Source organism: Neoarius graeffei, chromosome 4 (assembly GCF_027579695.1).
Source record: "Neoarius graeffei isolate fNeoGra1 chromosome 4, fNeoGra1.pri, whole genome shotgun sequence".
NCBI classification, from domain to species: Eukaryota; Metazoa; Chordata; class Actinopteri; order Siluriformes; family Ariidae; genus Neoarius; species Neoarius graeffei.
Genome location: NC_083572.1, coordinates 16,477,415 through 16,505,332, shown reverse-complemented (window position 1 = coordinate 16,505,332; position 27,918 = coordinate 16,477,415). Strand labels below are relative to the sequence as shown.

Here is a 27,918-nt window from a genome sequence, read left to right as displayed (position 1 = left end):
CATAGTCGCCACTGAAGTCCACTCGATCCTTGTATACCGTCAATGGATTGGTCACTCGTCAAACAGTCCGCCAAAATCCGAGTAGGGAATGGCTGAGCGTAGCTGTCAGTCAAACACAAGTTACCCAATGGGAATGCATTCCTGGACAGCCCACCCACACGTGAAGTTTGTGCCAAAACTGCAAGCAAAAAGTCAGGGAGCGCAAACGAGAAAGCTGGAATCGCAACCAAAATAAATTACATCAAACAAAACTGAGAAAGACACGGAACAAAAATAAAAGGTTTCTGAAGAGTAATAGACTGATATTTTGCACGATTACATGAATAATTTGTTTGCTAGTCTAAAAAAATTGACTTTTTTTGTATTTTGATTTATCGTTTCTGTTTGATTTTTCAAAAGTATTGTATGAACATTTTGGCACAAAATTGATTCCATAAACCTGGACGATATCCAGAATTGAAAATTCCATTAGGATTTCTCATGTTATGGCTTTCAAAAATATTCAACGCACATTATAGTCATGGACATCAACAAACATCACTTCCCTGCTTTTTGTTGAGCCAGAGGCTGCAGAGGTGAACTGAATACGAATCTGTCGACTTGAGGAAGTCGGCGTTTATTCCAACTTCGTGTTTTGGATGGATTTACAAGAATGTGCGTCAAGTTAAAGCCAACGTCCGATTAATCATCTCTGAAGTTGGATGAAATTAGACTCAACATCTTGTGTTGTTTTATTATTATAATATGCTACACATCAGAGGGTCCGGCTTACTTGGATTTAAACAAACTAACCATCTGCCTATAGCGGCTCTATATTTCACGTGTAATCGAACGCTGATCATGTGACCACCCCCATAATTCTGGTTTAAAATGGTGCTCAGTGAGGCAGCCAAGAGATTCTCCCCCAACATTGCGAAATCTTCTGAGAACATCACAAACCAAAATAAAAGATCAGGGAATTATAAACATGATCTGGATATCCGTATATACATTGTTGTAATGTCATACAGTTCATGTATTGTGATTGCTCCAATCATTGTGTCTTTGATTACAATTAGATGCAAACTTTCAGTAAGTACCGATGCCTTTAGCTGTTAGATCCATCTCTGGGCTGATTAGATTCTTGACGAGGAAATCATCTCGCTGCTACTGATGGAGAACGGGCCGCAGAGGAAGTAATGAGCAAACGGCAAAACATCAAGACAAAAATATCACTACTTATCAAAAATGTGCAAAAATCTAAATTTCCAAGGATAACAAAACAAACAATAATAGAATTTTGAATTGTGTTTTTTTTTCTCCTTCTGTGTTATGCTACACCTCTAAACAAGAAATATCAACAGAAAGCAAGGCTAGCAAATACAAAATTTCCATCTGGCTCATTTTTTGTTGACCATCCAGGCGTTCACGTCGTTAAAACAGTTCGCAATTTAAACAATTCAAGCAAGAATAGCTCAAAAATAAACAACCTTCAATTGACAAGCAAACAAAACTATTCCAAATGGTTTTCACTTCACGTTCACATCGCCGCCAAAAAAAAAAAAAAGGCTGAAACTGTACAAAATAATATTTACAAACCCAGTTCAGGCAGAAGCACAATAGTAGGTTTGGATAGAAATAATTTCCTGGCATCGTGGCGCGAAAGTACTGTGCTGAGGTTTAAGGGGGCTTAACTATATATTTGACAAACAAAAAACACACAGGAAATGTTCGTAAAGCTCCGATTCGAAACTGCTGCAAGTCCTAAAACACCAGAAACAGATGTGCGCCGATAGAAAAACGTGTATGATAACTACAGTGTTTTTTTTAAATTTTATGATCTCGTCTCATCTGTTAAACGGAACTATAATATTTGAATCCTTTCCTGCTTTTTGGATCTGATAGACTTTCTCTCAGTGCTAATTACGCCTGTGTCGTGATCATTTCCACAACGGACAAACGGTTCGTGTATTTGAGAAACACCTCCAGCGGTAGGTTATTCAGTTTACTGCTGCAGAATTGGCATTTATTAATATTTTGCAACATCACTGTGCCCATGAGAGGTTCATACACAACCCAAACCAGTTGCAATCTTTATACAAGCATCACTTCTTGTTCTATTGAATTTGATGTTCATGTTATAGTCCATTAGGCTTCCAAGTGGAAGAACTCCAACCTCAAATCAGAAAAAAAGTTGGGACAGTATGCAAAAAACACAAAAAGAAAGCAGGGATTTCTAAATTTACTTCTTGTGTTTCATTGCCGACAGTATGAACCCAAGATATTTCATGTCCCCCCACCCCGGTCAACTTCATTTGTTAATCTACATCTATTCCTGCATCTCAGGGCTGCAACACATTTCAAAAAAAGTTGGGATGAGAGCAATTTACGGTGAGTAATGAGGTAAAACAATTAAATAAACGATGTGATTTGAAGCAGGTGACTGTAATCAAGATTTGCTACGAAATCAGTATCCAGGAAAGTCCTGGTCTCTGAGGAGCAAAGATGGGCCAAGGATCTCCAGTTTGTCAACAATGATTCAAGGACTCTGGAGTAATTTCAGTAGCCTGGCTAACGCGACTTCAAAGCTCTGCGAGCATTTGGTCTGGCAAAGATATTCAGCCCAACCGTTTCCCAAAGTGCGTGGTTGACCCGCCTCCCTGAAATGCCTCAGTTTGCTACTGGTCGAAGCCAGAAAAGGCTGTGACGAAGCTTAAACCAATCACATCACTCTTTCCTCTGACGTATGTGACGCGACGGGGCTAACTGGTAGATTAAACTCTTACCGAAGCCGGTCGGGAGCAAGGCGAAAACGTCCTTCCTTTCAATAAATACCTCCAGGGCTGCTCTTTGCTCCGTTTTCAATGAGAACTTGCTCCATGTTCGTAATGTTTCTAGTGAACGAAGTGCTTCCGGCATAGATTCCGTAAACAATCTATGGCTTCCGGTCGCAGTTCTACTACGTCACTGCCTTGAACACGCCTCTACCCAGGGCCGTTGGAGATGCTCAAAGTTGATTGGCTCCCGATTTTTCGGGAGCTTGGAAGAGCTGTAGATAGCTTGCCTGGCCAGACTAAGCTCGCAACAGGCCCTCGTGTTGCGTCACGCTTAGGATGGGTGGGCCCAGGCTAGAATTTCAGTGCGTAAAGGGCAAGGGCTCAAGCCTAAGCTGAACACCCGTGATCTCTGATCCCGCAGACGGCAATGCATCAAGAACCGTCATTCATCTATAGCTGATAGAACCACATGGGCTCGGGATTACTTTGGAAAAAACTTTGACAAGCGCTACAATACAGAGTTACATCCATAAATGCCCGTTCAAACTTTACTCTGCAAAAAGGAAGCTATATGTTAACTGTCCAGAAGAATCGCTGACATCTCTGGACTCTGAGGCATCTGGGATGGATCATCACACAGTGGAAACGTGTATTGTGGTCAGATGAATCAGTATTCCAGGTCTTTTTTTTTTGGAAGAAATGGATACTGTGTGCTCGGGACCAAAGACAGAAAGAACCATCCAGGCTGTTACCAGAAACAAGTCCAAAAGCCAGGGTCTGTCATGGTATGAGGTCGGGTCAGTGCCCTTGGCAAAGGTAACTTACACTTCTGTGATGGCGCATTAATGCAGCAAAGTAGATTGAGATTTTAGAGAAACGTCATCTTTTCTCGGGATATTTCAACAAGACGATGTAAAATCACATTCTACACACATTACAAAGGCATGACTGTGGAACAAGAGGGTGCCCATCCTCTCTGTCCCCAATACAGAATGTGTGGCGAATTTTGAAACAAACAAACAAACAAACAAAAAAAGACAACCCCGTACTGTTACACACATTAAGACCTGTTTGCAGGAAGAATGGGACAAAATACCACCTGAAACACTTCATCACTTGGTGTCTTGAGTCCATAAACACAGTATTTTAAGTGTTGTGAGAAGGAATGGCAACATTATAAAGTAGTAAACGCTTTACTGTCCCAACCTTTGTTTAAAAAAAAAAAATGTTGCAAGAAGCAAAATGAAATGTGCTTATTTTGTGGAAAAAAAAATTTCATAAGGTTTTTCTGATTTGGAGTTGTATATGATAATCACGAATATAAAAAGAACCCCATGAACGCATTAAAATACCATCCTTTGATGTTGAAACACGGGTAGGCAGGGTTTTGGAGTGCTTCTGACAAAGCCTTCAATTCAGAAGACAGCAAAGAGCCGGTGTTCTCTCCGGTTTCTTATTTTGGACAATATGCAAGGAAAATAATTCCTTCTTTTTGTAGTCGACATGATTTGACTTGTATAAGGAGTTTCTAACCTCCAACAGGAATACGCCCTGAAAATGCTTCTGAAAAGATGGCGCTGTCGTCTTATCAGTACAGAGGAGTTTAAAGGAACAGTCCACCGTACTTCCATAATGAAATATGCTCTTATCTGAATTGAGACGAGCTGCTCCGTACCTCTCCGAGCTTTGCGCGACCTCCCAGTCAGTCAGACACAGTCAGACGTGCTGTCACTCCTGTTAGCAATGTAGCTAGGCTCAGTATGGCCAATGGTATTTTTTGGGGCTGTAGTTAGATGCGACCAAACTCTTCCGCGTTTTTCCTGTTTACATAGGTTTATATGACCAGTGATATGAAACAAGTTCAGTTAAAAAAATTGAAACGTAGCGATTTTCTATGCTATGGAAAGTCCGCACTATAAGTACGCCTGTCATTATAGTGCGGACTTTCCATAGCATAGAAAATCGCTACGTTTCAATTTGTGTAACTGAACTTTTTTAATGTCACTGGTCATATAAACCTATGTAAACAGGAAAAACGCGGAAGAGTTTGGTCGCATCTAACTACAGCCCCAAAAAATACCATTGGCCATGCTGAGCCTAGCTACATTGCTAACAGGAGTGACAGTGCGTCTGACTGACTGGGAGGTCGCGCAAAGCTCGGAGAGGTACGGAGCAGCTCGTCTCAATTCAGATAAGAGCATATTTCATTATGGAAGTACGGTGGACTGTTCCTTTAAAGGTGCAGTCAGCGATTTTTAGACCGCAAATCTTGGTGAAAAATTCTCATTAATTCTAGTTAACTGTGAATAAAACATCTTTTTAGACGTGCAACTGGTATCTGTGGCACATCAGACTGGTAAGCAGAGACACTTCTTGGCTCTGCACGAGTTGTTCTTGTAGTAAAGCAAATAATCCGAATTAAGTCAAATCAGGTTTTTTTTTTCTTTGCAAACGCATGTGTAGACGTGCATATATAAACGTACAGAACTATTTCTGTTATAAGATATATTGCAAATCAGAAATGTGTGCGCACTATCGTTTCCCATCCAAAGGTGTCTCGCTTTCCAATGTCCAAAATATTTACAGCTTTTTGAGACAACCCTGCTGTATGATCGTTTTTTTTTTTTGGTACTGTGGTCATTTTAATATAACATTGTGATCTCGTAAACTGTGATAAGTTAGGCAATTACCATGATGTAAAAATTTTATACCGGTGCATGCCTAATGCAGAAATTAAATGTTCAAAAGTTTATCTTTACCTCTGTAGCCTATTAAAAGACTGAGTTTCAAAACTAAAAACTATTCCCTGGATCAGATAGTTTAGGACGGTATTAAAGATTCAAGTAGCAGCATGGTCAAGTATTTTCTTCTTTTGTCAAAAATGGCTCTGGGTGCAAGTCAAATAAAATAATTCAAGGTGCTTCATGCTTGCTCCAAGTAATCAAAGAAATTCAAAGGAAAAAAAAAGTATATAATTATATAGTTTCAAGAAAGTTTAAACATGGTAAAGACATCTGTATCGAGATCTATTGATTGACGTATTTACACGTACATGCAGAGGCACTGTTGGAGCTGCTGTTTCGTTCGGAGCATGCTCAGTGCACTTTCATCTATATACGTCGAACTGAACTCACAGCAGTCCCTGCCTCTTGAATGCATATATACAGGACTTTACAGAGCCTGTGAACAGTCCATGCAGCTTTTAATAAACCCCGTGTACAATTTAAGGGGAAGCAGCAGCTAGTTCAAAAAGCGTTTTTACGAATGCAGCCAGGAACCACCATGACCTTGGGTCACCTTTGTGTTTCTCCTGACCTTCACTCCCTCGAACCAAGAGCGTGCAGAAACTCACCAGAGAAACGGATAAAAATGAAAAATGAAGGCATTTCCCTGTTCAATGATATCTGGTATTATTCGAAAACTTGGAGGCACATCAGGCATCCAAGGACATCAAGAAAGGTTCGACTTACCGATTTCATTCATACGTGCAGGCATTCTGGAACACAGACATGCTCACTTCAATCAAACTTTCAGTCCTAATTTTGACTGATAGTCCAAATAATTGGGAAGGGGGGGAACAACAACAACAACAAAAAAAAGCAAAATCCAGAAAAATCTACATTTACGGTAACATTTTTTTGTATTGATAATGACATTATGCCCTGCTGTGCTCTGTGAGCGTCCCTTACCCCTGCTGTGGTTGATGTCATAGAAGCTGCTTTGACACTTTTTGGACTAAAACTCTGATTCATTTTGTAGCACTGGCTGCAGAGAGCTTCTATAAAGTAGAGCTAAGACGTCCATTAAGACAAATCTGGCTTGTAAGGACAAACCCTGGAATCCTGCATGGCTGTGTTATTGGAATAGCTGAGAGAGGATGTGGTATTCTTCCTGCCGTGGCTTTGGAAAGGCTGGCACCAATGAAGACCTGAGAAGCATTCTGATTAGGCAGATTTGCATGCGTGGCTAAATGGAAGTGAGTTTAAAAAAAAAAAAAAAAAGGTGCCGTCCGAAAGTCTGAGAACGCACTGGAAAAGCTGGGAATTTTTTCCCTCTCTTAAAACTGGAACTCAACAGTACATCTTAGAAACTTGACATTTTTGAAACAAAAGAAAGAAAACGCTCAATACTCTATGAGTGCACACTGCTATTAATGCGAAATACCAAATACTAAAATAAGAAAGTTTACTTTTCAATCAATATTTTGCTCATCAATTAACTTTTAACGAAAAAAAAATAATAAAAATTAGAAAAAGATGCAAAATACAAGCGTTCATGTGCAATCTCAGACTTCTGGACCCAATGGTTCATCTTTTATAGTTATTTATGTTCCTTGATGTTGTGAGATGCCATTGTTTAAAGATACAGTTTGTAATTCTAAAAATTATTTATACCCCTGTAATCACTGTACATTGTATAATTGAGAAAAAAAATTAAATGTAAATGTACGATATTGACATAAAATAGATCTTTAAAGAAAAATTCTGTCTGGAATTTATAGCCTGAAGCAGAAATGCTCCGCTCTGTTCCTTTTCCCGAAAAGCAATCTAAGGCATTTTCAATGAAAGGGGTGGAACCAGTAGGAAGTGAAGGAAGGGCGTGTCACAATTACACATTACAGGTGGAAAATAACTAAAAATTACAAACTTTTACTTTAAAACGACACCTCGTGTTAATTCATGATCCTAATCAGGGATACCTGCTTTGTAGTTGCTAAGGCAACTGTATTTAAGCCACGACGGGTTTAAAAGATTTCATAATAAAATGATGGGAGGGAAAAAAACAAAACAAAAACAGGAGGTCCTTTATAACATGCCTTAATAAGTCGCCTTTATGGTCGGTTTCTTTTCAAACTTATGACAGAAAAAAAAAACATCACAATAACTGAATTCAGATATTTAACAATTCTGATGATTCCAAATATGAGAAAATATAAACGGTTGAGTCAGAGGCTACCTTGAAGGGAGGAAGCCCATTTACATGGTCAGAAAGTGGAGTCTTTTAGAAATTTGCAACACGGAGCGAGTGGAAGGAGCCGAATTAGGTGTTTACAAAATCCTGATTGAAGGAAGAAGTCATGAGGAGGCGTATCGGAGACCCAATCAATCACTCCGTCTGGTTGGACGCAGGGCTGAGAGAGGCGTGGTTAGGGGCTGGAACAGGCACCGGCTGGTCGGATTCAGGCAGGGTAAGCATTTCAGGGGCGGATTTCTTGCGAGGCCGCTCTTTGGGGACGGAGAGGAACTCGGGGGCGTCGGTGTAGAGTGGTGTGGATGGAGCACTGGCCGGGCCGCTGGGAGCCAGAGCAGAGAGTGGCGTTTCGCCAGTGGAAATGGATGGAGGGAATATTCCGATCTTCTGGTTGGTGGCCTCCTGGATCCTACGCTCAAACTCTCTCACCTCATCCATTGTCATGTCTTTAAAAAAAAAAAAAAAAAGAAAAGAAAAATATTCAAATGGAGAAAGAGTACACTTTTATGGAATGTATAGATTCTATGGATAAATCTATTTATTTTTTTTGCGGTCCAAATCCTGCACTCTAACTGGCTGGCGAGCAGGTCCGTATCCCCCGGAACAGACCTCAGTTATAGACCCCGGTTATGGACCTCTGGCGACTCGCTCGCTCACAACAAACATAGTAGCATTTTTTTTTTTGTCAACATTTATCTTTTTTTTTTTTTAAATAAAATTTATTTAAAAGATTATCAAAAATCTTATACATTTTTCCAGCATTTCTCAGCATAATAGCATTAATTTTACATCATGCATAGTGATAACGACAGTGTTCATAGCGAAAGCGAGTTTTACTACCCTGAGGAAGAAGAAATAAAAGAAAACATTTCAGGAGAAAGCTAAAAACCTGTAATTTGCTAACACTGAGCAAAAACATGGCTGAATCCTGAATGACTCCTATTTGTATAAATAGGGGACTACATAGGCGGCAAAATGTAGTTTTTTTCCTGCCATGGAAGTGCACTTGGATACCGAGGAGGAAGCCATTTGCATTACAGCCGTGAATGAGGATTCAAAATAGCATTAATTTTACAGCATGGATAGCGATAACGACAGTGTTCACAGCGAAGGCGAGTTTTACTACCCTGAGGAAGAAGAAATAAAAGAAAACATTTCAGGAGAAAGCTAAAAACCTCTAACTTGCTAACAGTTTGATCTCATTAGTTAATGAGGCCCCATTTTGGACCATGTTATCCTGATGCATATTATTACGTTCGGTAAAAACTTTAAACCAGTACAACCTCTTCTTCAAAGTTTCACCAAATGGCTTTATTTATGCAATATAAAGGTCATAATACTGTATAACTTTGGTCGAGCAAAAACATGGCTGAATCCTGAATGATTCAGTTTTGTATAAATAGGGGACTACATAGGTGGCAAAATGTAGTTTATTTCCTGCCATGGAAGTGCACTCGTATACCGAGGAGGAAGCAATTTGCATTACAGCCGTGAATGAGGATTCAAAATGGCGGCTCGGCTCGGTTTTCCCTTTCGGGCGCTCTCGTTTTCTGTTAGAATTTGGTAAAGTAGTACTGAGCCTCGCTCAGTACTTTCAAGACCTCGGTCACGGTATTTCACGATACGGACCTCCCAGCTGGTAAATAACATGTATGTATTTTCATTGAAACTTTCAATATTTTTGTTGTTGCTTCTCTTAAAGTGCCATTCCACCATTGGATGTATTCTTTGGCATAAAATACAATATATTTTATGACAACATGACTAGACAGAGAAATCTTTTAGCTTCAAAATGATATATCAAACACAATTTTTTGACAACGACAAGTATATTAATTTTGCGACCAAAGTCACCTACCCTTTTAATTTCCGCGCGGTAGTGAAACGTGATGTCATCGGCAGGTTCCCCTTCTTGTGTACCACGTCACATGTGACGTGGCACAGATTATCAGCAATGGCGGATAGAACGCGATTTCCACTTGTCGATTGCTGTGCCGATATTCACCATCGACCGTCTCCTTTGGGCATCACTTGCTATTTTCCTTCGCTTCTTTTCCGAAGCTGACAATCGCGTTCTATCCGCCATTGCTGATAATCTGTGCCACGTCACACGTGACGTGGTACACAAGAAGGGGAACCTGCCGATGACATCACGTTTCACTACCGCGCGGAAATTAAAAGGGTAGGTGACTTTGGTCGCAAAATTAATATACTTGTCGTTGTCAAAAAATGATGTTTGATATATCATTTTGAAGCTAAAAGATTTCTCTGTCTACTCATGTTGTCATAAAATATATTGTATTTTATGCCAAAAAAATACATCCAATGGTGGAATGGCACTTTAATGTTGCATCATCTTCACTTTCCCAACCTACTTCTTTACCACTGGTGATGCAAATTTCACACTTGCAATTATCAACAACAACAAAAAAGAAAATTTATAAAAGTTTTGAGTTCCAATAACATTTACTAAAAAAAAAAAAAAAAAAAAAAAAAAAAAAACCACCACACAATTAGTTACATCAAATAAAGCAAGTGATGTCAGAATGCATATAGGTTGTTGGATTATGGAGCTGAATGTTCAAGAAAGTGGGAGGGTCCGGGATTCTATTTCAGGCGTATTAAAGTGAATAAGTGCTGAAGGGTGGATCTCACTAAGGAAGAAGGTATTTAAAAAGAAATCCACACATACGCTGACTTTGTCAAGGATCCCTAAGCCATCCAGAGATGGAGATGAATTGGTGGAACGCTCTTGCTGCTCATGGCAAACTTTAATGTTGGTTTTCTCATGCATTTGCTTCTCATACTCCCGAACGTCGTCCAAAGCCATATCTGCAAAGGCAGGAGGAGGGTGGGGGCAAAAACCACGGACATCTTCAGTTAGGAATACTGAGGTCATGGTGGTGTCACAGGGTTAGGTTTCAGGGTCATAGGTCGAGCCAGAAGAATGAGTGAGGAGGGTTTTTGGTGCCGGTTAGTCAGTGATTGAGGGGAGAGGATATTAGCTCTAGCTTTGCCACTCTTGGGACAGGCACCAGTGAGAAAACTATCGGAGAAATTACTTGAAAGGAGAGGGAGGATGAAGAAAGGGGCACAGAGATGGCAAACCTTAAGAGGTGCATATTTAACATCCCTGAGGTTCAGCAGAAAGGAAGTTTAAAGCAGAGAAAATAAAGGGCAACATTCCCAGGCAAAAAAAAAACAAACCCAAACATGTCTTCAGAAACAAACTGAGGATCTTACAACATGCAAAGAGACTGAACGTTAATATCGAATTAAGATCAGAGAAGGAAAGAGAAACATTACAGGCCATTTCATGTCTCAAATATGGTGAAAGTGACAATTTTACTCCACCGTCAGCCTTTTATTTCATTGCACCTACCTCACACGACACAACCCTGAAACAAGCTGCTATTCACACTCACTCCTTCTAACAGCCTGTATCTCATAGCAGACTGAGACGCGGGTTAATTACAAAAAACAGCAACTGACCTCTAATGCTATTAGAGTCAGACGCTCAATGACACACTCAGCTGTGATAAGGTGTTAAAGGAACAGTCCACCGTACTTCCATAATGAAATATGCTCTTATCTGAATTGAGACGAGCTGCTCCGTACCTCTCCGAGCTTTGCGCGACCTCCCAGTCAGTCAGACGCAGTCAGACGCGCTGTCACTCCTGTTAGCAATGTAGCTAGGCTCAGCATGGCCAACGGTATTTTTTGGGGCTGTAGTTAGATGCGACCAAACTCTTCCGCGTTTTTCCTGTTTACATAGGTTTATATGACCAGTGATATGAAACAAGTTCAGTTACACAAATTGAAACGTAGCGATTTTCTATGCTATGCAAAGTCCGCACTATAATGACAGGCGTACTAACACCTTCTGCGCTTTGACAGCGCATTGACATCTGAGCTCCGTATCAATGCGCTGCCGAAGCGCGCAGAAGGTGTTAGTACGCCTGTCATAGTGCGGACTTTCCATAGCATAGAAAATCGCTACGTTTCAATTTTTTTTTACTGAACTTGTTTCATATCACTGGTCATATAAACCTATGTAAACAGGAAAAACGCGGAAGAGTTTGGTCGCATCTAACTACAGCCCCAAAAAATACTGTTGGCCATACTGAGCCTAGCTACATTGCTAACAGGAGTGACAGCGCGTCTGACTGCGTCTGACTGACTGGGAGGTCGTGCAAAGCTCGGAGAGGTACGGAGCAGCTCGTCTCAATTCAGATAAGAGCATATTTCATTATGGAAGTAGGGTGGACTGTTCCTTTAAGGCAATATGCATGATTAGTATAATACAGCCCTGCCTGAAACCTACCGATCCACTCGTCCACCCAGGCAAAGGCCTGTCTGTGGCCCAGCAACAGCACGTCCCGCACCACCTATAGGACAAGGAAAGGAGAATGAAGAGGAAAAAGAAAGTCAAAATCATTTCAAGGCCTTTTATACTACAGCACAGTTCAAAAATTGTGAATGAATTCTCTTGGAGGGGAGAGAGGGGAAAAAAAAAAAACCCTATCACCTTCTTTGATACATGAATGAAATTATTTTTGAAGTGATGCTCTAAGATTGAAATCATGCATGCATGATGAACCTTTCTGTAATAATAATAATGAATAAGCACTGAAACCAATGCTGTTAAAAACTGAATTTTCAGAATGCCTGTATTTAGAAAGCCAGACTGAAATAATAATAAAAAAAATAATATACACACAGCGCCCTCCACAATTATTGGCACCCCTGGTTAAGATGTGTTAAAAGCCTTAAAATAAATTACATTTTTATTGCAGAAGCATAATCTCACACTGAAAACTGTAGAAAAATTTAACCCTTAATTCAAGTGAATTAAAAATAAAAAATCTCTGAGAAATAATTATTTTTCATACAGTAAAAATCACCTGTTCCACAATTATTGGCACCCATAATTCCTAGAAAATAAATGTAATCGAAGCATTTCTGTCATTTCTACTGTAGTTTATAAAGTTGATCAGAGTATCTAGGAACCTTTAATTAGTAATTCATCACATCCTGTTTCCCTGGGGTGTAAATATGATGTGACACAGAGGCCTATTTCTCTTATCCACTCTTCAACATGGGAAAGACAAGAAAACACACCATTCAAGTAAGGCAGATGTGTGTCGACCTTCATATGTCAGGCAATGGCTACAAGAAAATAGCCGCTCGCCTACACCTGCCCATATCTACAGTCAGAGGAGGAATCAAGGAGTTTAAAACAACTGGAATAGTGGCAAACAAGCCTGGACGAGGATGCAAGTTTATCTTGCCACCACGCACAGTGAGGAGGATGGTAAGAGAAGTAAAAAAGCCTCCAAAGCTCACTGTTAGAGAATTGCATCAAAGAGTAGCATCTTGGGGTCACAAAGTCTCCACAACAACCATCAGGCGCTATCTACATGCCAACAAGCTGTTTGGGAGGCATGCACGGAAAAAGCCTTTTCTCATTTACAAGCATTAACGTAAACGTCTGGGGTTGGCTAAGCGGTACTGGGACCGTGTGCTTTGGTCAGATGAGACCAAGATAGAGCTTTTTGGCAACAAACACTAATACATCACAAAAGATGAGTATGCGGAAAAGCACCTCATGCCCACTGTGAAGTATGCGGGAGGATCGGTGATGCTGTGGGCCTGTTTCTCTTCCAAAGGCCCTGGGAACCTTGTTAGGGTGCATGGCATCATGAACTCTCTGAAATACCAGGACATTTTAAATCAAAATCTGCCCGAAAGCTGAAGATGGGTCTTTCAGCAAGATAATGAGCCTAAACATGTGGCCAAATCTACACAAAAATGGTTCACCAGGCACAAAATCAAGCTCCTCCCATGGCCATCTCAGTCCCCAGACCTCAACCCAATTGAAAACCTGTGGGGTGAGCTGAAGAGGAGAGTGCATAGGAGAGGACCCAGGACTCTGGATGATTTAGAGAGATTGTGCAAAGAGGAATGGTCGAAGATCCCTCTCCCTGTATTCTCCCATCTTGTGAAATGTTATCGGAGAATATTAAATGCTGTCTTGTTTGCAAAAGGGAGTTGTACAAAGTATTAACATCAGGGGTGCCAATAATTGTGGCACACATGATTTCATGTAAAATAATTATTTCTTAAATGTGGGATTTTTTTCCCCCCGCTGAATAAACGCACTTGAATTAAAGGTCTGATTTTTCTCTCTTTTTTTTTTTGCACTGTTGTCCTATATTATTTAAAAAAAATGAATTTATTAGAAGCCGAAGAACATATCTTAACAAGGGGTGCCAATAATTGTGGCGGGCGCTGTAGATAAGTGCATGGTATCATTTAATAACTACACACACATTTTAGTGCCCGGTTTATATGACGTTGATCTACATTTACAGAATAAATAAAATACCAAGGGCTTTTCCAGACTTATCAACAGGACTGCATTTATGCTATATAAACATTGACATGGTATCCAACAGAAAGTACGAAAGGGTCTTGTACCTTGTGTACAAACTGTTCGACGCGCGTCTGGAGGCCCCACACCTCGAACTTTACAGTCACGAGCTTGTAGGAGCACATGATGGGATCCTGTGTGTCCCGCCAGCCTTCCTGCAGCATGCCGCGAGACGTCTTCTCCGATTTGAAATAGCGCAGATCCTGCAAACGGGGACATTTTGACTGACGATCAGATCTACTACTGGTTCTTAGGGTGTACTGTATGTGCATGACGGATTAACTTGTAGAACCGAACAACACAACAGGCTACTTCGACTAGCTTTAATAATATTCCTCCTTTTAAACAGGCTTTTGGTATTTAGGAGGAAGCGGAGGGCGGCAGTTTGGAAAAATTGCTCTCCAAACCACAATGAGTCAGTTTAATGGAATCCCCACTTCGAGGTGAAAGCATTGTTCCTTTTTATATCAAGGACGCTGTAAAGAGGAAAACTATTTTAAAAGACTGAGGAGCAGAGATAAATATAGCATCATTATACATTATAAACGGATTAAAAACCCATAATGGAGACTACGCTAAGAACATGAAACAGTGTAGTGTTTATCTCAGGTACTCGGACAGTATAATAGTTTGAATACTGGGGGTTGGTTTTCTCTTTCAAATCAGTGTAACGGAGTTGTTCATTTTAAAACAGCATACACACACACATACATATACAGTGGTGCTTGAAAGTTTGTGAACCCTTTAGAATTTTCTATATTCCTGCATAAATATGACCCAAAACATCATCAGATTTTCACCCAAGTCCTAAAAGTAGATAAAGAGAACCCAGTTAAACAAATGAGACAAAAATATTATACTTGGTCATTTATTTATTGAGGAAAATGATCCAATATTACACATCTGCGAGTGGCAAAAGTATGTGAACCTTTGCTTTCAGTATCTGGTGTGACCCCCTTGTGCAGCAATAACTGCAACTAAACGTTTCCGGTAACTGTTGATCAGTCCTGCACACCGGCTTGGAGGAATTTTAGCCCGTTCCTCTTTACAGAACAGCTTCAACTCTGGGATGTTGGTGGGTTTCCTCACATGAACTGCTCGCTTCAGGTCCTTCCACAACATTTCCATTGGATTAAGGTCAGGACTTTGACTTGGCCATTCCAAAACATTAACTTTATTCTTCTTTAACCATTCTTTGGTAGAACGACTTGTGTGCTTAGGGTCGTTGTCTTGCTGCATGACCCACCTTCTCTTGAGATTCAGTTCATGGACAGATGTCCTGACATTTTCCTTTAGAATTCGCTGGTATAATTCAGAATTCATTGTTCCATCAATGATGGCAAGCCGTCCTGGCCCAGATGCAGCAAAACAGGCCCAAACCAAGATACTACCACCACCATGTTTCACAGATGGGATAAGGTTCTTATGCTGGAATGCAGTGTTTTCTCCAAACATAACGCTTCTCATTTAAACCAACAAGTTCTATTTTGGTCTCATCCGTCCACAAAACATTTTTCCAATAGCCTTCTGGCTTGTCCACGTGATCCAACAAAGTGATCCAGCAAACTGCAGACAAGCAGCAATGTTCTTTTTGGACAGCAGTAGCTTTCTCCTTGCAACCCTGCCATGCACACCATTGTTGTTCAGTGTTCTCCTGATGGTGGACTCATGAACATTAGCATTAGCCAATGTGAGAGAGGCCTTCAGTTGCTTAGAAGTTACCCTGGGGTCCTTTGTGACCTCGCCGACTACTACACGCCTTGCTCTTGGAGTGATCTTTGTTGGTCGACCACTCCTGGGGAGGGTAACAATGGTCTTGAATTTCCTCCATTTGTACACAATCTGTCTGACTGTGGATTGGTGGAGTCCAAACTCTTTAGAGATGGTTTTGTAACATGAGCATCAACAACGCTTTTTCTGAGGTCCTCAGAAATCTCCTTTGTTCGTGCCATGATACACTTCCACAAACATGTGTTGTGAAGATCAGACTTTGATAGATCCCTGTTCTTTAAATAAAACAGGGTGCCCACTCACACCTGATTGCCATCCCATTGATTGAAAACACCTGACTAATTTCACCTTCAAATTAACTGCTAATCCTAGAGGTTCACATACTTTTGCCCCTCACAGATATGTAATATTGGATCATTTTCCTCAATAAATAAATGCCCAAGTCTAATATTTTTGTCTCATTTGTTTAACTGGGTTCTCTTTATCTACTTTTAGGACTTGTGTGAAAATCTGATGATGTTTTAGGTCACATTTATGCAGAAATATAGAAAATTCTAAAGGGTTCACAAACTTTCAAGCATCACTGTACACACACACATAGCGTTGTAGTCAAGTCACTAAACCTCGAGTCCGAGTCCAGTCTCGAGAACCCAGTGCTCAAGTCCAAGCCATTAAAGAACATTTCGAGTCTACAACTGATCCGAGTCGAGTCCGAGAACAAGACTCCAGCCGCACCATTTGACGGTGTCTGTTTCAGCGCCGTTAAACAGGAGTTTGTTCCTGAACGTGATGTATGAACAGGTGAATGTGCATTCTCTATCAGGGAGCGTGAAGTATTCTGTCAGAGATGGTTGGGAGACGGATGGAAGTGCAGAAGGTGTGTTTATTAATACAAGTGAAGACAGGTAAACCATCCAGAACGGCAGGCAAAAGGTCGAGCGAAGCACAAACAGGCTATCGTAGACTCGGCAAAATCAAAGACGAGAAACAGGAAATCAGAGATCAGGAAACAAGACTCGGTAACATGTTAGCAGCTCAGACATCCAGAGGGATCTCGGAGTCGAGCCGCTGCTCCGTCATGTTGAAAGGAGTCAGCTGAGGTGGTTCGGGCAGCTGATTAGGATGCCTCCTGGGTGCAGACCCAGAACACACTGGAGATATAAAACGCAATACTTCGCAAACTAAGTGCGATTTAACAGTCTTTATACAGGTGCGCTGATTGCGCCTTCATCCCGTGCAGGTGTGAGTCATTTACGGCGCATGCGCTGTCTATCTGATGCACACGCCAAGGCGCGCAGGTGTGACACACTTGCACGAAATTAGCATCGTATGGGGCCGAGTAAAATTAAGGATTAATTTCACGAGTGATTTCGAAGTTTTGAAAATTGCCCGAGTCGCGAAGCGAAACTTTGAAGTCACGAGTGAAATTGATCCTTAATTTTACAAGGAACCATACGATTACTGGTTTATAATATCACAGGGCCAAACTCATACTTCGGAAGCCGTTCAAGTTCACAACATTTGTCATTCACGTTTTCTGAACCAATCAGGGCGCGAGACTATCTTGCACGTTTGAATCAGTTTCTAAAGCGTCTTTCATCATGACACGGTGACACGACATGATTTTGAAAGTGGTTTACAAAATTTTATTGAACTTCTCAACAAAAGCTGATTGCTAAATGCAAGAAAACTCTGTGCTTGATCTAAAAGGAATTACAAATGTGACCCCTCACCGAATCCAGGGACACATGTCGGCCGAAACGAATCAGAGATAAATCGCAAAAGAAGCATTTTTTTTTTTAAATTTGTGATTTTAGTTTTTTTCCCATCATGTGCAAGTTGAGATCTTGAAGAATGCAATCAGTATTTCAGATAATAGATTGTTTTGTTGGAAAAGCATACATTTTTTGTTGCAAATTGTCTTGTTTTTGTCAGGACTGTAGCCTGCTGGGGGGTGTGGGTAAATTACCATATGGGCCATTCACATGATTTAAGTCTTTTTTTTTTTTTCGCGAATCAGCTGTATGATACGGGCTGAGCGCATGGCTACTTAACTGCATACAGGCATGTAATTTCACTATGGAATGAGCAAGCTAAACAGAGCGCAGAGGAGCTGAAACACCGCGAAGCAAACAGACACACGGTATTTACATCGGAGATAACCATTTCTAGCAAAAAAACCCCGCAACCTCGTTTTCCAGATTGAATGGAATACTTGAATGATCGGATGATACACGGACCGTTCTAGGATTACATTCCATCGGAGGCATTGGTGTGTGCAAGGCGCCGTTTCTCTTTCTGATGGGGTAAGTTTATTAATCTAAGGCTGTGTGGTTATTTTTGCATGTAACGGAGAATGTTGTGGTTTGGTTAAGCCTAGGTCACAACCGGACATACGATTTTTTGGCCGTGCGATTTTTGGCGTTTCTCAAATCGCTGCGTTTTTTTTTTTTTGTTCACGGAGAAAGACGCGCGTTGGCCGCAATTTTGTCTTGCAACCTGAAAAAAAACGTAAGCGCCCGTAGAGTTTGTTTGACATGACAAAGAACCTCTGCGGCTCGAAAATCAGCACGTCACACGCGTGCTCTCATGCGTTTCATGCGCGCTCTCGTGCATTTCTTGCATGTAGACCGGCCGTAGGAGCACGTACAGCCGGTTGTGACCGAGGCTTTACATGAAACTAGCGTTGTGTTAGTTGTGTCATCATCGTGCTATCTTTCTTTCTTACGGTGTGAGTAATTTTTCAACCACAAAGCGTTAAAGTATACTTTTGGACTTACTTTTGCACTTCATAATTGTTTTGGGCATACTTTGCATGGAAGGAAAATTGACGTGGTGATCTTTGTTTACATGAAAGTAGTATCGTGCTAGCTAGTAGGGGGTAGGGCTTTCCTTAATGTCATGCAGATGAGCACCATTATGTGCCCGCCCTACACCCAGAGTAACTGAGAAGGAAAACTCTGAGGGCGATTTTCTCCCTTTTCTGTTTTAAGAGGTATACACTTTCAAAAGGCCACACATTCTTCAAATATTGTCAGATCTCCACAAGGAAGGCATCATTGGAAAGCTTAGAAACTGTACTTTCTGAATCTGTCAATAACTCAAAATGCCCCCGGGCAGACATGTGTCCCTGGATTCTGTTTTCTGACACAAATACCATTCATCGTTGTAAATTTAACCAAGTAACCAAGCAACGAACTACTAGCCAATAGCATTTCAGAAATACGGCCCCGTGTTAAGGAAAAAAAAAAGCCCTCCTTGACTGACCAATCAGAATTGAGTAATTTGGCCCTATGTATTATAAGTGTAGATAAAAATAACATGCCAAATTATTATGGCATGTTACAGAAAAAATAAAGAAGAAAAAAAAAATCTGAGTCCTCGTCTCCAATTTATGAGTCCGAATGCAGTTAACGCACGAGTCCGAGTATATACTACACAGAACCATGTACAGCTACAGAGGTCACATGTCTGAAGCTCAGTCACCCAGGTCAGGCTGAATGTCTCCACTTCTTCGTTAGCCACATTACGTGTCTACATTCAGCGAACGCTTGTTCAGTAAATTTTTGGCTGAAGGATCATTCTGAAATGCAAGCGAGCTAGGATTTCCTTGATCAAGATGTAAAGAAGTGCTCATATCTCCAGAACTCTGTCCACCAGGTTAACCATAGACATGCAGTAAAGGCCGCATTATGCTATGTGGCATCCTCAGAGAGGCTATGATTGCTCACCTCCGACTCCTTGTAGTAGCGATCTGGAATCTCATCGTAAGCGATATCGATGAAACACACTTCTCGCTCCTGGTCCTTCAGCTCATTTTCAAAGATCTGCGCACACGCACGCAAAATTGACATTACAGAGTGAGAAAGATGAGAAACTCGAAGCATGAACACAGTATACAGCACATTAGTGTATTAAAATAACTGGGGCACCAAGACAGTAACTAAGAAACATTTATCACTGTAATTACAGTAAAACGCCCTGGGCTACATCTGATTAAGCCATTCCGTTTAGTCTAAATCAGAAAGATCATTAAAATTCTAACCTTGATGAAGACATTAAACACTGCAATATCAGTACTGAAATTATAGCATGCTAAAAAAAAAAATCCTGGGAAATGTACAACATAAATTTGACAAAAGCAAATCATCCAGACATAGCATACACAGTTTATGATTTTATTTATTTATTTATTTTTAACCCTGTAACAGTAACAAGGAGTGCGTTTTAAGAACTGGCAAGTCCTTAACACTAGAATTCTGGAGGGCTGTGAGCATTTTCGTCCCAAGACGTTGCAAGGGGGTGCCCCTCCTCTTTCTCCCCACACAGGCTCAACTCCTCTCTCTTCAGCACAGTTATCACCTATGAAACTTGACATCGTTATACAAAATGTCAAACATTTGTCAGTTTGACTGAAGCGGCACCTGGAAGAGGGGGGGGGGGGAATACGTGTGTGGCTGTATGCTTGACAAGTCTGACACACTCAGTAGTGCAGAACATGTAACGTTCAAGACAGACGGTATGAGACGGCGTAAGAAGTGTGCTTTTATGCAAGAATAAAACTAAGTTAAAAAAAAAAAAAAGACGACGACTTCAATGGCATGCTTTAGTGTATTTCGTGAAGGTGACAGTAGGGATGATGGAAAATAAGAATACGGAAAAAAAAATCAAAGTGTAGACTGTGTGAAGTCCAAATTGACGGTAATGAAAATCGAACGCTAATTTGTGTAGATTTTTTAAAAAATGCTAATGTAAAGTTCAAGAGAGACCGTACGAGTGTAAAACTGGTCAGTGTTGTGCATGAATGTGCTAAATGAGTGCTGTTCATTGAACATGCTCATATTTTTGGTGAACTCAACAAATCAGCTTGCAACTAATGAACGTGAAGGTCAGTGTAGTTCACACGGAGCGTGAACGATGCTCACTCAAGAGAAGTGGTAGAGATAACGGGCAAAAACAAAAACGACTTTCATATTGTGGTATGAAATACAATGCATTATCATGTCTCAGGCTCGCACCTTGGAAAATTATTTGGTGACCATCCGGGTTTCCTCACGCGTTCCTTGTCTTATAGCCAGGGTTCTCCACGAGGGGTTTTAGAGGTGTGGGCCGCCCCCCTTTCTGTGATTCCCGCCCCCGTTTAATTTCTGCCGCCCCTTTACAAAAGGAAGAGACGTCCCTTTGTTTTCTTTGTGACAGATAGCCTTTCTCTGTTGGAGTACCGACAACGCGACAACACCCGAGTGTGAAACTCATTTACCAGCAATTAGTTTAGTCAGTCTGACGATTATAGTCTAAGAAAAGCGTTTCACACTTCGGCGTTTTTGACACATTGTTCTTGCGCCGGGAGATAACACGCCTTTATAATAACGTGTGAATCGACACCAAGTTCGAGATAACTGTTATTGTCGGCAGAGAAATAAAGGATAAAAACAAAAAGTTCAAAGTTGGTGAGTTTAAATTACAATGTAATTTTTCTTTATCTTCTTAGACTGTTAACTGGTGAACATGGATGGAGCAGTGTAAATATAGCCATAGAGCAGTGTAAATATAGCCATGGAGCAGTGTAAATATAGCCATGGAGCAGTGTAAATATAGTTAAAACAACATCTTTTCAATGTACTTTACTCTCTAAAAAAATTTTTTTTTTCCAGTGGTGCCTGCAATTATATTTCCATCTCGAACAATGTCAGCTTTTGTGGAGCAGTGTGAATATAGTTAATACAAAAACTTTTCTGTACTTTTCTGTTCTTTTTTTGTAGTTTGCTAAATAAAAAAAAAATATTTTTTCCAGTTCCATTTCAATGTGTCTGAATATGATGTGCAAGTGTGTAATGTTTGATGTATGATGTGTTTTGTACCAGTCCAATTGATTCCTCTATTCTAAATGATTACTATTTAAGAGTATTTTTATGCAAATTACATATGTAAATTTATGCAAATTTGTTTCAAGGTCATCCGATTGACCCCCACCCCCCCTATATTTTCAATCCGTGGAGAACCCTGCTTATAGCGATGCATTGTCATGAAACTACTGATTTGCTTAGATCGATAAAGTAGACTCCAAAAAAAACGTAGGTGAAATTTGATCGTTTTAATTTCTGATCCAAAATTTGACATTGGGTTCAGTGCGGCTTGTAAAAAAAAAAAAAAAAAAAAAATCATTTTTGGGGCTGAACTATGAATTGAATACATGTACAAGTTCATGTTAATATGTGTGACCGAACTTTGAATGAGGGAAGATTTAAAACAAACAAACAAACACAGTAAATTGACATGTTGACTATACAAATTAACAGCAGTTTCTTATTACCATCAATTTGGACTTCACACAGTCTACATTTGCATTCTTTTTTTTTTTTTAACTTATTTGTCAAGCACATGGTTTCATCTCTTCGTCAGGTGCTGTTTGCTCAAACTGACCCGCACTTAACATTTGCATAACAATATAAAGAAGCATACATCATAACTATGCTGAAGAGGGAGGGGTGAGCTTGTGTGGGGAGAAAGAGGAGGGGCACCCCTTTGGCTTGGGACAAAAATCTCTAGAATTCTAGTTTTAAATAGTGTAACATGAAACACAAATTATTTTACACTTTTACAGCACTCGTTTGATTTTTATTTCACTGTAGTTTATCAACATTTAACTGCACTAATAAAACAGCCCAAGTAAAAAATAGCAATATCCTGAATCAGCTTTTGTTTCAACTAGTCAACTACTTGTACGCATGATGTCTGAAGAAGAAGAATCAAGGAAGCAACCACGGTGTACTTCAGTGATACGAGTTGATATCCTTGACTTGCAAGTGACGTCAAAGCAAAACAGAAACCTGGATGTCGGCCATGTTGGTGGCTATACAGTACAAAAGCGACATTCCATTCAAAACAATCATGCGTGCGCAACTCTGTTTTTCCACTGCTTTAAGTGTTTTTAGCTATGCCATATTCTTTGTGCTGTATACGGTTGTGGTCTCAACAGTACTCGTGACCGTGGCACGTTCCGATTTTTTCGAATTCCGTCCATGATTCGGAAAGAGAGCAAGAAAACTCTGAGGCTTAGTACGGACAGGAGACGAGCACGGCTGAACAACATCGGCAGGGCTGAGCTAACAGAGACTAAAACCAAAACAGCTCGTGTTTGCAGTGATCATTTTATCCCAGGTGAGATCAAGAAACTTTTGAATATCATCGTGGAAGAATTTTATTTCGTTTTGGTAGAATTTTGCTATAAAATGAGCACTCTCTTCTTGTGGTTCGCTCGGTCGTTGTTATAATTTTAACACATGTATTACCATTTCGCTTCTAGGAACGCCAGCAAAATTATACGATAGAAACGATCCAGACTGGGCACCCGCTCAGAACATGGGCTGTGTTTCGTCCAAAGTGGGACTTGATTCTTCGGCAGCCGAACCAGATAGAACACGATATCTGGGTACTCGATGGTCGGTAAAAGCGTCTCATCTTCAGAAAAGTCTGACTTTTTCAAATAATAAGGGTCAAGACCACACATATCTATCTTCTCTTTGTATCGAATCTTCGCTTGACTGTTCAAATCGTGGTAATAGTGAGGAAATTCAGCATTGTTGACAGACGCGCTTTCAGCGGCTGCCGTCCTAGTTGCTTTGTATAGAGATCTTGCAGTCACGTGACCGGAAAGTACACAACCGCCATCTTGTCGGTCAAAAACACCGCTGAATACTGCTGCACTTGTGTACAGAATGGATCAATTTCAACCGACGGACTACACGGCTCATTTTTCTAATGAACAGATAACTAGATATATGTCTAAAATAAACGATCTACAGATTTGTGACCCTTATGGCTTACCAGACGGAGTTTTCACGACCGGATTTTGAACTGCCAGCGGAATACCCGGACGTGTATAATTACCTCATTAACTTTCCCTCGCTGTTCATTGGTGAAGCACTGCGTGCCTATAAATCTCTGGACAGTTATCTTTACAGAAATTCAGGATTTGTCAGCGACTCAGATGTGGCATCTTGTAAACAAGAATCCTCATTGGACGGGTAAGTCACTTAAGTATTGAGTATAGCACTGACCAGCCGATTATAGAATAGAATAAGGTAATTCCAGCTGTAATTCCAAATCGTCCGTCTTGTTTACATGGATCTGCCGTTGGAGAGGTAGAGGCTTAGCAGTGGAGATTTGAGTGGCTGTTTTCTGAGCTTAGTCAACAGGCCGGCTCTGCAGCCTCGCTTTTGCTTCGCTCCCGGCGCCGCCTCCTTCGCTTTGCTTCCGATAACAATCCACAGAGACCCCGCTGGTCTTGCTATCTCGTCCGGAATTTTTTTTTTCTCGTCCGGAATGTTGTGCATGCGATGGAAATCGCTACAAACCGTCATTTTCTGCTGGAAACCAATGTCCAGTAAGTCCATACGGTTGTAGTGGATATTGAAGTCCGGTACAGACGAACAACACGCAAAAATACACACAAAAAACATAAAAAAACGTGCACAGGTAGCGAGAGCTTGTAGCCGCAGCCGTTGTAGTAGAATTGTATATAGTAGGGTTTTTCAGAAGAAAAGGTAGAAGTAAAAGCAGAAGTAGAACCAGAAGTAGAAGGTGGAATATGGCGTTTGACCGACAAGATGGCGTCTGTCACAATCTGGATCGGCTGTGACGTCACATGCAAGTGCTCCATATCCACCATCATGGCGGACGCTCATGACGTAGCACATTTTGATCACGTGGTTGCAAGTCATCTATAGTAAAAACTTTGGGTACAAGAGGAACGGCATCTTTCGGACACTAGTCGTTCATTATCTGCGGCCTCACAGATCCAGAGTCCCCAGTTCGACCCTGACTTCCTGACTGAGATTTGATCGCAATCATCAACTAATCCAATAATAATGTATACTTAATAATGATGCGCAAAAGGAAAAGGCGTCTTCATTGGCAGGATTATTATTGTATTAATGAGTATTGTACTGTTTTCAGGAATTCGATACCGAAACACTCCACCCCCGTTATTCCATAAACCTCCAAGGCTCATTAATTTAGCAATATTTCCACTAGAGGGAGATGTGGGTTTGACATTTATTGACATACAAGGTATCTAAAAGCAAAATGTGTCTTGGTATGAATGCATGTACAGTATAAGTACCATCCAGTGTAACAAGAATGACTTTAGATGTGTCGGAGAGGTTGAAAAAGAGCGTCAGTGCTGGCAGTGTGCTCACACAATAAGTAATCTCACTGTGCTCCGGGGGAGGACAGGCGACGCACAGCTACAGGCACGGAGAGAGGGAGAGAGCGCTCTCGACAGGTTTGTACTGCCTATAATGCTCACAATAGCTCCCTTAATCTTTTGCGCGCTCTGAATGCAAGAAAATCAGCGGGTATAACAGAGTCCCCCGCAAATGTGATGTTCACACCCACTGAGCTAAACAGCAAGGAGTCTCATAATCCCAGAGACTCCAAATGATGCAAAACCAGACTGAGATACTGGTTATAAGCCTCCGTTTTCATCATGCACCAGTACATTAGGTGTTGGACAGGAAAGGCATCTGGATGAATTCCACTACACTGTACGGCGGTTGTATTAATTACACTAATTTAACGACAGCTGAAAATCTCTCTAGCAGCTTACAAGTCCTTATCTAGTTACTTTCTCTTCATATGCACAACTTTTAATGTAAGCTAAGTATTATTATTACTACTACTATTCTAAGCTCTGATTACAGTCTGTGAGGAGCTTTACATGTTCTCAGTGTGTTGGCACACGTTTCCTTCCACCTTCTAAAAACATACTGGTATGTGTGGAACGTGTAACGATTGTACGTATATACAGGACCAGTCGAAAGTTTGGACGCAACTAGTCATAAGTTTTTCGGCATTTTTTGACCATTTTTTGACGTTGTACCGAAGACATCAGAACTATTGTGATTCTTCACAGTAGCCAGCGTTTACCTTGATGACGCTTTGCGCACTATTGGCGTCATCTTAACCAGCTTCACGAGGTCGTCACCTGGAAAGCTTTTCAATTAACAAGTGTGCCTCATCAAAAGTTAATTAGTGCAATTCCTTGCCTTCTGAATGTGTTTGAGATCAATTAGCAAACAGTACATAATAAAAAACACAGTAAATAGCCCTATTCTACAACCGTAGTAATCCATATTATGCCAAGAAGCGCTCGACTAAGTAAAGAGAAACGACATCCGTCATTACTTTAAAGGAACAGTCCACCGTACTTCCATAATGAAATATGCTCTTATCTGAATTGAGACGAGCTGCTCCGTACCTATCCGAGCTTTGCGCGACCTCCCAGTCAGTCAGACACGCTGTCACTCCTGTTAGCAATGTAGCTAGGCTCAGTATGGCCAATGGTATTTTTTGGGGCCGTAGTTAGATGCGACCAAACTCTTCCGCGTTTTTCCTGTTTACATAGGTTTATATGACCAGTGACATGAAACAAGTTCAGTTACACAAATTGAAACGTGGCGATTTTCTATGCTATGGAAAGTCCGCACTATAATGACAGGCGTACTAACACCTTCTGCGCGCTTCGGCAGCGCACTGATATCTGAGCTCCGTATCAATGCGCTGCCGAAGCGCGCAGAAGGTGTTAGTACGCCTGTCATTATAGTGCGGACTTTCCATAGCATAGAAAATCGCTACGTTTCAATTTGTGTAACTGAACTTGTTTCATGTCACTGGTCATATAAACCTATGTAAACAGGAAAAACGCGGAAGAGTTTGGTCGCATCTAACTACGGCCCCAAAAAATACCATTGGCCATACTGAGCCTAGCTACATTGCTAACAGGAGTGACAGCGTGTCTGACTGACTGGGAGGTCGCGCAAAGCTCGGATAGGTACGGAGCAGCTCGTCTCAATTCAGATAAGAGCATATTTCATTATGGAAGTACGGTGGACTGTTCCTTTAAGACATGAAGTGTCTGAATTAAAAAAAACAACAACAAACACACACCACTGAATTAGTAAGTGTCCAAACTTTTGACTGGTACTGTATACACGACGCCTTAGAAAATCAAAGGAATATTCTTGCCTTGTGTTCGGTGTTCTAAGGTAGGACCGAGACACTGCCCAGGATACAGCAGGTAAAATTAAAATGCTGTCTCAGTTATAAGGTCACTTTGAATAAATAAAATATTTTGCTACACTACCGTTCAAAAGTTTGGGTCACCCAGACAATTTTGTGTTTTCCATGAAAAGTCACACTTTTATTTACCACCATAATTTGTAAAATGAATAGAAAATATAGTCAAGACATTTTTCTGGCCATTTTGAGCATTTAATCGACCCCACAAATGTGATGCTCCAGAAACTCAATCTGCTCAAAGGAAGGTCAGTTTTATAGCTTCTCTAAAGAGCTCAACTGTTTTCAGCTGTGCTAACATGATTGTACAAGGGTTTTCTAATCATCCATTAGCCTTCTGAGGCAATGAGCAAACACATTGTACCATTAGAACACTGGAGTGAGAGTTGCTGGAAATGGGCCTCTATACACCTATGGAGATATTGCACCAAAAACCAGACATTTGCAGCTAGAATAGTCATTTACCACATTAGCAATGTATAGAGTGTATTTCTGATTAGTTTAAAGTGATCTTCATTGAAAAGAACAGTGCTTTTCTTTCAAAAATAAGGACATTTCAAAGTGACCCCAAACTTTTGAACGGTAGTGTAAATTAACTACATATAAACATATACAGCATCAGGTCCTTTAAAACAAGAGTCATCAGGAGATGACATACATACTGTATACATCACCCTTCCCGGCTCCCACATGAAACCCCACTCCAAATTTTCCCCAAGTTGAAATGGTTTCCATGGAAGTATGGAAAAATAGATCACAGAAATCCCAAAATGTGAAAAGGCACAACTCACTTAACATAAATGAGGCTCTGTGGAAAAAAAAAATTCCTAATAGTTTTTGAGTTATGCTCCAGAAACTAAAAGGTTTACAGACGGAAGGACAGACAGACAAATTGAGTGATCGCTCTAACCCCCTGCATTATACTGTATGTCAGGGATAAAAACGCGA

General features: G+C 40.7%; 1 protein-coding gene across 1 annotated transcript in view; it reads right to left on the bottom strand.

Moving 5' to 3' along the window:
• Window positions 1-8,085: 8,085 nt before the first annotated feature.
• Window positions 8,086-27,918, bottom strand: part of LOC132884894 (cytoplasmic phosphatidylinositol transfer protein 1-like) — a 125,201-nt gene continuing 105,368 nt past the window's right edge. Inside the window, exons 6-10 of the mRNA XM_060918937.1 lie at window positions 19,623-19,718; window positions 14,208-14,363; window positions 12,052-12,115; window positions 10,420-10,559; window positions 8,086-8,173 (exon numbers count right to left, since the gene is read on the bottom strand). Coding sequence (XP_060774920.1) covers window positions 8,168-8,173; window positions 10,420-10,559; window positions 12,052-12,115; window positions 14,208-14,363; window positions 19,623-19,718 — 462 coding nt within the window. The 3' untranslated portion in view covers window positions 8,086-8,167. The remainder of the gene's footprint in view (window positions 8,174-10,419; window positions 10,560-12,051; window positions 12,116-14,207; window positions 14,364-19,622; window positions 19,719-27,918) is intronic.